Here is a 10,955-nt window from a genome sequence, read left to right on the forward strand (position 1 = left end):
TCTACGCAACACAGCTGCATTTCCCTGACATGCCCATTTTCGGTACCTGGGTCGGCACGCATCCGCTGTGGACAGCCTCCAATGCGCGTTACTGTGCTAATGTAGTAGTTGGCGATTACCTTTGGATCACTGTTGGTGGTATATGCCTCCATCCACATTATGTAACGACTAAATCCGTCAATGCAGCTATTTATTGCAATGCCATAAGGCTTTAGTTTGTCATATGAGTCCATACTGTATGCCACAAGGCGTTGGGACCTCTGCTGTGGTACTGTCGGCACCGTAGATGTGTTGCTCGTCGTAGTTCGATCATGAGTTTGACTCCTTCTGGATCCAAAGCCTTGATTACAAGTCTCATCGTTTCTTGTGAAACAACAAATCCCCTTTTGAACAGCTCGTAGATGTAACCAACGATAGCCTTGTAGTCGACTTTATTCTCGTAATATTACGACTTTATTCTCGTAATTATGACTTTATTCTCGTAATGTTACGACTTTATTCTCGTAACTATGACTTTATTCTCGTATTATTACAACTTTATTCTCTAAATCTCTGTTTTGTTTTCTAAGTGTGGCCCTAATACTCCGTCGTAGTTTACTGTTTCAAAAAACAAATACAAAGTTGTTGTTACACAGTGTTAAAGGCTAGACTTATTCTTAACTCACAATGGACAGCTATAAAAAAATCAGCAGATCTAGAGATGTCTTCTTTTTTATTCCATGCATTTATTTTCAAAATCTGAAAATTACCCACAATGCAACTCATTCACATTCGGAATTTTGGGTGTACTATGCTAATAGATGCTAACGTAGCCTCAAGCTGCAAAAATAAACAGCATGCTACACAGGTCTGGCAAAATCACTTATTTCTGACTGAACGCTTCCAGATTTTTCAGTGACATCACATAATGCAATTTATTAGACACAGCTCCCATTAGAGAAACAAAAGGTTTATAACAACATTTTCATTAGAAAAGTACCTACTACTAAGGTCCTCCACACAGCCTTTAATGAAAACATAAAGCTAATTGCCCAGCTTCATTTTTGGTGAACAGACGTGGTGTTTTTGTAACTCTCGGAAATAAGTGAACTGATTCCGCACAGCACTTACCTGGAAGGCCGTGATCCCGTCCTCTCTGTAGGTTCAGTGAAGCTAGATCCATGAACTCTGAGTTATTGACAATGATTAGCCTCTCTGTTACCTCCTCTGTCAACAGCATGTTTGCGCTTGCTGTAGATGCTGGAGTTCCAATTGCACCTCTCAGGGTCGGTTCAATTCCACCTAGACACAAAAACAGCATTTCTTTAAAGTCAGTTTTAGATAGTTATGTTTTGTAAGGTTCAGAAATGCTCTTAGTACACATAACAAGAGAAAAACTTTCTCGTAAACAACTTTGCTTTGACTATTCTTTAATCCCTTATTCCAAACAGACCAGACAAAAATGGTAAAATGTCCTTTATGCTGTTCAGAAAACAGGTCTGTATATCACTCCTAAACCTGGCTTTTCTGCTACCCTTGGACTCACAGGTGTCCAAACTATTTAATTCAAACAAACCGGATAAATGCACTGCTGGGGATGAATACTCTGTGTATCATAATAAAACCTAGTTACACAAAAAAATACACTTTTGGTAAGACTGCTGCGTTTCCCTCTATTTGACGTGAAAACTTCAGACATAGGAGATCTGCAAAAAAAAAAGACCACTGGTTGTATGTTACTATTTCAAATGGATTACACTTTAGAAAAACAATGAGTGTTCTAATATGTAATGATAGATGTCTACGCAGAATGTCAAGTGGATTAGTGCACATTTTGCTAGCAGCACACTGCACATGTCATGAACTAGATATATTAATACAGGTTTTACTCTATAGACGTATGTCCATTCAAAGGTTCTCTTTCATAAGTCACTTGTATTGCATTCAAATAATAATATCACTAAGATACACATTCATTCTGAACAAAGTCACGCTGAAGCTGACCTCAATACAGTATTGCTTGTGGGGAACATTGTTACTTCCAATGGACAGCTTTGTACTGTGTGTACTGACCTTCTTTGACTATTCTCCATGGACTGAAGAAAGTGCTACTGATTCTCAGGTGGGGGAAGTGCTCATGCATCTGAAAGCTCTCATTCAGTCTCTGGAGTATTGGAGAGATGGTGCCGTGGCCAAACCTGAATGCAGCGGTCGCAAACACATTGGATGTTGAAGGGTCTGTAGTTGGATCATATCCCCGATAGGGTCCAATGTACTGTTCAAAAGACTCCTCGCCAATGATCTTTGGAACATAATCTCTCATGGTGATGATCTGGTAGGCAGAAAAGAGAAGGGAGATCACAAACAAGCTGGACTTAGATGGACATGAAAGAAAATAAAGCCACGTGATTGAATAACCTCATGTAGCGATTACTATAACATACTCGCCCTTGGTATTGATTAAGAATATCCAGTGATAATTTATGCATGCAGCTAAAATAAATTCCCTTAATTCCCGTTATTAACGCGTTAACTTGACAGCTCTAAAAAAAACACATTATACCCCAATGACTACAAATCATATTCATCGAAGTCTACATTTATGTTGATTGGCCTTGAAAAAACAAGGGCAAATCCACAATAGCTGCAAACACGTACGCTTAGGCAATCGGAGAGTTAATTCGTCTACACACTCACAAAAATCGGCCAAAGACAAATCCACACCCTCAGGGGAAATCCTTTTTCTCCCAATGTTGGGAAAATGTTTGTAAGGGCAAGATATATATGTAGAGCTGTTGGTTGTAACTAGAACAAAATGTAATGATCAGCTGTCAATAGCATTAAACTCCCTAAAGGTTCACTCAATTTTACACACAAGTCCTTTTCACTTAATTAAAACAAACCTCCTATATCCTTAACAACTAATAACTAAATAGGACATAATGTTATTGTCCACATATACAATACTTGATAATACTAATACTACTCCTAATTTGAAGCAACAGTTGTGCACTTCAATTGAGATGCAGGTCAAAATTAAATCAGATGCCGTTAGATGATCCTTTTTCTTTCCTGTTTCCTGCCAATAACAGGTTTTCACTCTGTATTGAAATGGCTTCTGACCTTTCTATTTGTTTCCTGCAAGCCATGCCGAGTACCAAACATCCCCCCACTGTTTTCGAGTGGCTTCCCACAGACAGTCAGTTGGAGTGGAAGTATGAACAGGTTCACCCGCCTGCATCCCTCTGGCCTGACTCATGACTGGGTTGGGGGATAAGGCTACAATTTATGCATGGGAGATCGTTTATGATTTAAAGAGTACCAGAAAGCTTCTTGCTGAGACTAATGTTTACCTATAATGTTAATCAGGTTGGAATTTAGGCAAAAAGTACAAAACAAGCATTAATGGACTAAAACGTTTTGCCTATTTGCGTGTTAAGTGCTTGAAGACAAAGCTTTAGAGAGATGCAGCGATGCCGTATTTTCGTAGAAAGTCCTGGAAGTTGGCATCGCATCGCATTGACAAAGATCAATGGGATTTCCCCATTTGATTTAGTTGTATTGCACAAAACAAGCTCTGTGGCCAACACATGTTTATGAAAATTAACAGATTTTGTTCAGCAGGATTATCTCTACATTTTAGCTCTGCTTTGTGATCTTTGAAGCGTAAAAAGCTAACGTTAAGGGCTATAAATGAACTACATCACGTTCGCAGGGCTGCTAAGTTGAAGGCTATCTAGTCCAGGCGCAATGACATTGAGTAGTTTATTTAGTCACTTGTTAGCAACCAATGTTTTTATGAGACATAGAACTTCGGACATTGACGAGTGGGGTATATACTCACGTATTTTATGTAGAACAAAACTTGAAAATCTCATAAGCTCTCGTTGACCACAGAATCCCAAACACGTTAAAAAAAACATTGACTTTGAGATAAACTTTTAAAATGGAAAATGAAGTAGTAGGACGTTTTTTTCCGTGTTTTAGAACTCATATCGCACAACTCTTTTTTTTATATTTTTACAATTTACAGGACAGTAAGAAGGCACTGAATCAAAGGAGATTATTTTAAGTAATCTTTTTAGTTTGTATAGGAATTGCTTTTAACTTAGACTTGAACATCTCACTGAGGAGCACTGCCTTTTTCACAATCTGCTTTTTTTCATTTATGGACATCAAGCATGGGAATATGCTTTCAGCAGAGCCTAAAACTAGAAGACTAGAACAGACATTCACTTATTTTCTCCTGTTTTGTGGAAATTAATTTGACTGATTTCCTTTATCTTTAATTGCAATATTTGTTGTTATTAAGAGTTGTATTGGATGAATTAGCTTTTTTGTCTTACATCAAAAGCATACGTTATTTACATTCTGCATGCATTGTGTGATTTGCCCTTTTCTCTAGCACTATTTTACGTATTTCTATGTTTTACTGTTGAAAAAGCCTGGGATTTAAGATTACATTTGCCAAGAACTAGATTTTGTGCAAATAATAATCAATATTTTGAATGGGAAGATCAACCAATATATTTGTGTAAAAACTCACAGTTAACATTAGAAAGTTACATAAACAGGAACAAACACACCGTCATAGAACCGGCCTGAAAACCCTTTTAACACTGATGCTTCGACTCCTGTCTAATTGCACAATAGTCTTCGTTTTTTTTGTAAGTAATTACAGCCAAAGCAAACATTTTAATGCATTCAAGTAGTGCATTTACAGTGACTTGTCAAGAATAAGGCTGTATGAAAACAGCATCCTCCGTTAAATTTGCCCTGTGTGAGCTTGTTTGCTGGGAACAGCTGCTTGAGGATTTAAAGTGTGTGTCACAACAACGAGCTGAAAGCTGCTGAGGCTGTAAAGGGAGAAGAGGTTTTTCTTTCTTAAGATTGGATAACTAGAAAACTTTTCTCATTACAGGCAGACTTTTCAACATTAGAATATTATACAATAACACAACTACACTACATTAGGCATTAGTTTGTTTGTTATACCTCAAATGTTTTGTCGTTTCCCCCTGGGATTTAACCAATTTCCCAATGGTAGAAATAAAATATTTTGGATTCTCCGTCTGATTAAATCAACAGTACTGTAGTTATTAATTGTCATAGAGTGGTGCAGTAATGAGTCGATGACATTTCAGCCCTTCCGGTTTGCTCGTCTTAACATTATTTTATTTTTGTACTTGTTTGTGGTTAGAAATAAAGTTTAAAACACGCTTTTACTTCATGCGACGTGTATGCACCATAAACGTGTGTTGGCCACAAAGCTTATTTTCTGCAATACACCAAAATCCAAAGCAAAAATTAAATTGTTTTTTGTCGAGGAAGCCCTTGCGATGCTAATCTCCAGGTTGGCCGACAAAAATAAGTCATCACTGCACCACTTCATTGCTCTGCAGGACCCATGGCGGTAGTAACACGTTTATTTTTATATGCACACCACTACATGACCTCAAGCAATTTAATAGAATGTACTTCTTAGTCTTTTTGCAAATGTATTTTACATTGGGGATATTTGCGATCAAATATATGTACTTCTCCTATGTCCGACTAAGAGATGATAGTGTAATAAAATGAAGGATGTGATAATGAAAAAACTGAGCTTTGGTGTTTCTTTAATTCTTCATCTCAGCTTTTAAAATTCCACTCCACTTCCAATACAGGGATTTTCTGAGTTTGTCATGGTTATAGCTACAGTATGTAAATCCCCTACCTGCACTTTTATACTTCATCCTCAAAAAATATTTCAAAAACCCATCCTCCTCCATTAGATATCTCTCTTTAATAATGTAAATCTCTTTCCTCTGGCATTGTCCAAAAGCCCCCTGATGATAGCAGGTGTTAATCCACTTTCCGAGTAAATCTTAGGCCCCAAAGTCTGAAAGATTACACGCTTATTTTCCCTTATTTGCCTTAGAAACTTCACAGCCTAGCATCAGGATTGTCCCTTTCACAGGAAAACATGATTAATTTCCATCAAAACCATGTTTGTTAATAATTTTGTCATGCAAACATACAGTATGTACCCATCTAAATGAAACCCACAGCCTACAGCTAATATAACTTCTATCTACAGTACAGTCATTGCTGCAAAGCCTGCCTTCCATGGTAAGATGACAGGGACATCCTTTGTGCTAACTGGTATGGAACGTGCACAGAGACTGTTTACAAGAAAGGATTATGACCTGTCAATCATCAAATTGTCCGTCTGGCTCTGTTGCTCCTCCCTTACATAAAGAATCATCCTAACAGAAATGTGTCCTAAGTTTTCACTGAGCAAAGCAGAGCCACATTAGCTATTATTGTTCTCATTTATATTAGTATGTAGTGTCTCTACTGTGAGAAGTTTCAATGCTTTAATGTTCAAAAAGCTCTTTATTTTCCCCATACTGCGTGTGCTGCAGCACCTTTTTTCACCCTCTGTCTGAAACCAGAGCCCATTCTGCTCTGATCGGTTAGCTGGCCGGCTCTGTTGTGATTGGTCGACCACTCAGAGATATGCCAATGCTTTGGAACGCTAGACAATAGAAGTGCCAGTGTAACATAATGATGTCACTATGTTACGGATGCAAACAAAGGAGTCCAATGGAGGCGTTTCAGGCTGGGGGGGAGTTTATGGGAGAGACTTTTGTAGTGTGTTATAACCTGTAACACACTGCAGGAAAGAGAAACCCCCAAAAGCATATTCAGGCCTCTTTTATATCTGAAACATTAGAGGAGTTCAGTGAAATGCAAAAATGTATATAACACACTACAGATGGAGTTTCTCTCCCACACACTCCCCCCTTGCCTAAACGCCACAATTGGACTCCTTTGTTTACTTTCTGGAAAACATAGTGACATCGTTATGTAGCGTTCACGCCTCAATTTGATAGCGCTCAAACACATCGTACATGGTAACTAAAGTTAGCCGGCCACATACAATACAGCTTACCAATCAGAGCAGACTGGCCTCTGGTTTCAGACAGAGGGTGAAAGAGGTGCTGCAGCACAGGCAGTATGAGGAAAATGAAGAGCTTTTTGAACATTAAGCATGGAAACATGTCAGATGAACCTGAAAAAGAACATGACAGGTTAAAATAGTTGGAAGCTACATTTCTTTTTGCAGCACCTACAGTTTTTACGATCATCCTTATAATGTCTTTCTCTATCAACATGGCAATTCACATACATACAGACATCTAAACATATATTATTTTAAACTTCTATTCCTTGTCTGTCGAATAACTCAATTTGGTGATGAATATTATTTGACAAGATAAAAAAGTTGTATGACATTGCTGCGCAGTCTACATTTGTAGCAATAAATGCAAGAATTCTTTCTGAAAAAGCTCCAGTCAAGGCTGTTTCTTTTTCTCATCTGTGTGAATGCTTCAATGACCTTAAGTCACGACACGCTTCATAAAAGAAGAATATCTTGTTTTTCTTTTAAACAACAGGCCTCACTTTTTCTTTTTTTTTTATTATCAGTTTGACATTTTTTGCAACACACTCGCACTCCTGACATCTCATAATTATAAATTCACCACACATGTGAATGTTGGATTAGTTTGTTCATAATGTGTGTTTGTTAAGAGAAACTGTACAGCAGTAAATCATGTTTGCCTTTGTTTTCGTCACACAGCTGTTTCCCCTGCCTTCATCAAATGTATTTAGTGTATAGAAAAACAACAGCAAGTAGGACCCTGCATCATGTCCATAATTTGCATCATTCACCTAATCCATGTTTCTTTCAAAAATGCTGCTGTTCTTTCTCTTAAAGCCAGCAAACAATGTAAACATTTCTTCTTATTCTGTTGCCCTGAATCATAAGCATTCACACCGTAACTATTTTGGTGGATCTTGGACTTTTTGGAAAATTGTTTTCTAATGGTCGATATTTCCCATGTGAATTTAAGTACATAAGTAGTAAATGCTAGTAGTTTAAGCTGTAAATACTAATTTTGTCCAGTTTTCAAAAAACAGGCCATGGTTAACCTTACTGAAGCACAGTGACTATGCTGTTACATCTGGTTGCTACAATATCGAGAACTATCCATTATTTATTTACAACACAATCTGAAATTGCAACTGAAATTTTTTCTGATTTTTTTCATTCTCCTGCACTATTTTATCTATTTTATGTCCTATATATATTCATGTTGCACTGTTGGAGGACCCTGTGTCTTAAGTTTTCATTGCCATATCTACACTGTAGCTAATGTGCACATGACAATAAAGCCTTGAATCTTGAATCTTGCATAAAGTGCAAAACACACTATTAAAATAAGGTTTTGCACGCAATTAAATTGTCGATTTTCAATAACTCAAATACATAATCAGCAGGTTACTTGGAAACGAAATAATATGCTTTAATGCTTACAGAGGTTTTTGTTTTTGCATATTTTTAAACACGTTAAGCTGCTCGTCACATACCTGATGCAGTGCTCCGACAATCTTGCGAGTTTCTTGGTAAATAGTCTCCGGGCTCCAATGACTGTTGATGTGTTTCAGTGCCTCTGCGATCCGGTTGTGTTCCCTGAGCCACAGTGTGTGCAGACAGATCAGGGGCAGACCCTCATTCAGCCGACTGTCTCCAGCTCTGAAACACTCGACTCTCTCCACGTGCGGACCCTGGCGGCAGGCGGATGGCAGATTGGCGACGGATGGAGGGTATGTTCTTCCTGTGTGATCCCTGAACTGGTCATTGACAGCAAGCTTCCCATCGAGGCCAGGGAGGTCACGGAGGGAGCTCTGCAGCCTCGGACTGTGGCCGTACACGGTCGAAGCATCTATGAACGATGTGATGCCGTTCATCTGCTGTCGCTGCAGAGCTTGTCGAATATCTGAGCCACGATGGATGGCGCAGGCTGCGTTGGAGCGAAAAAAAGGCATGCAGCCGCGTGCAGCTTTGATAGAATCACCTGTCTGTGGAGAACATGAAATAATTTGTTACAACCTGTTACCATCCAGAGCAACTCCTGATCAATGTAGTGGTGTTGTCCCTTCATTCACAAATCCTTTCATCCATTCATCACTTGACCCTTCATCCCTCCCTCCCAACATTCATTCATCCTAACATATCTAGGATTAAAAGACTAATGTCACAGCAGGATTTGGAAAAACGTGTCCATACTTTTATCTTCAGTAGACTGGACTACTGCAATGGTGTCTTCACAGGTCTCACTAAAAAATCTATCAGAAAGCTGCAGCTGATTCAGAACACCGCTGCTCGAGTCCTCACTAACACTAAGAAAGAGGATCACATCACTCCTGTTCTGAAGTCTTTACTCTGGTTCCTCACTAACACTAAGAAAGTGGATCACATCACTCCTGTTCTGAAGTCTTTACACTGGCTTCCTGTGTGTCAAAGAATAGATTTCAAAATACTGCTGCTGGTTTATAAAGCTTAAAATGGTTTAGGCCCAAAATACATTTCTGACCTCCTGCTAAATTATGAACCATCCAGATCTCTCAGGTCTTCAGGGACTGGTCAGCTTTCTGTCCCCAGAGTCAGAACTAAACATGGTAAAGCAGCGTTCAGTTATTATGCTCCAAATATCTGGAACAAACTCCCAGAAACCTGCAGGTCCGCTGCAACTCTGACTACTTTTAAATCAGGGCTAAAGACTTTTCTTTTTGTCGCTGCTTTTAATTGAGCTATTCGTATCTTATACTGCACTGTAACTTTTATCCATGTATTTTTTCTTTTAATGTTTATTTGATTATCTTTCCTTTTTAATGACTGTTTTTAAATGCCATTTTCTTAATGTCTTTCATTTTTGTAAAGCACTTTGAATTACCTTGTTTTGAAAGGTGCTATATAAATAAACTTGACTTGCCCTGCCTTGCTGGAGAGAGTATGTGTAAAAAAAAGCAGGAAATAAAAAAAGTTACTCACCTTGTGGTAAACCTGCAAGAGAAAAAGCATTTGAGCTCCGTACTGTTTCAGAAATAATCCTTGCCGTGGTTTGGAACATGATATGGCGTTTAATCTCATAGAATTCTGAGCAGGCACAAGCTCCCCCTCCTCTTCTTTATTTTTCAAGCTAAGGAGCCCGAATCAGCACTTCTCTAACAGGGCTGAAATAGAGGGATATGAGGGATTTCTAAAATGCATTATCTTTTTGGTATTTTGAGCAAAACATATCATAGACATGTTTTTTATATTTTTTTATATATCTGAGACCCATAATATATGCCTAAAAATAGCATAATAGGGGAACTTTAATGTTCAAAAAGCTCTTTATTTTTCTCATACTGTCTGTGCTGCAGCACCTCTTTTCACCCTCTGTCTGAAACCAGAGCCCAGTCTGTTCTGATTGGTTAGCTAGCTACAGCTATGTTGTGATTGGTCAACCGCTTAGAGATGTCCCTCCCCCTTAGCCTGTACGCACAATCTTTTAGAGTGCTAGCCAATAGAAGCGCGGGTGTTACATGGTGATGTCACTATGTTATTGAAGTGAAGAAAGGAGTCCAATGGAGGCACTGAACACTGGGAGTTTGCAGTTCACAAGCGTGCTCTTCCCCACAATGTGGGGTGTACACCACCCCAAATTGATCATGTTGTTGATAGTGCTACAGATGCCCTGCGAATAAAATTAGACTCTGTTGCTCCTTTGAAAAAGAAGAAAATAAAACAACATAGACTAACTCCATTGCATGATGCCGAAACCCGCAAAATAAAGCAAAAGTCGAGACAACTTGAAAGGATATGGCGTTCCACTAAACTTGAAGAATCTTTATTCTTCTTTATTTTAATTTGGCATATTACTCTCAATGAATATAAGAAAGCACTGCGTAAAGCGAGAGCAGCTTACTACTCTTCATTAATAGATGAGAATAAGAATAATGCAAGATTATTTTCAGCACTGTAGCCAGGCTGACAGAGAGCCACAGCTCGATTGACCCTTCTACTTCCCACAGCACTCAGTAGTAATGTATTTTATGTGTCTTTTTAACGATAAATTGTTACTCTTAGAACAAATTAATGA

The 10,955-nt window shown here is 38.5% G+C and overlaps 1 protein-coding gene across 1 annotated transcript; it reads right to left on the minus strand.

Annotated features, from left to right (window-relative positions):
- Positions 1-814: 814 nt before the first annotated feature.
- On the minus strand, positions 815-8,856 carry LOC104964014 (thyroid peroxidase-like). Its single transcript, XM_010792719.1, has 4 exons — positions 8,398-8,856; positions 2,053-2,311; positions 1,111-1,281; positions 815-819 (listed from the first exon to the last, which is right to left on the minus strand). The coding sequence occupies exons 1-4, from the start codon at positions 8,854-8,856 to the stop codon at positions 815-817; spliced, it is 894 nt and encodes a 297-aa protein (XP_010791021.1).
- Between the last annotated feature and the right edge of the window lie 2,099 nt (positions 8,857-10,955).

The sequence above is a fragment of the Notothenia coriiceps genome, unplaced genomic scaffold (assembly GCF_000735185.1).
Source record: "Notothenia coriiceps isolate Sejong01 unplaced genomic scaffold, NC01 NC01_scaffold00001836, whole genome shotgun sequence".
Taxonomy (NCBI): Eukaryota; Metazoa; Chordata; class Actinopteri; order Perciformes; family Nototheniidae; genus Notothenia; species Notothenia coriiceps.

Bases quoted from the DNA above. Each gene is read 5' to 3' on its own strand.
- LOC104964014 (XM_010792719.1), bottom strand. From the start codon at position 8,856: ATGCCTTTTTTTCGCTCCAACGCAGCCTGCGCCATCCATCGTGGCTCA. The intron at 2,312-8,397 runs GTATGTGACGAG...TCTGCCTACCAG, and splicing joins TTGTCGGAGCACTGCATCAG to ATCATCACCATGAGAGATTA. The intron at 1,282-2,052 runs GTCAGTACACAC...TTTTGTGTCTAG, and splicing joins ATGGAGAATAGTCAAAGAAG to GTGGAATTGAACCGACCCTG.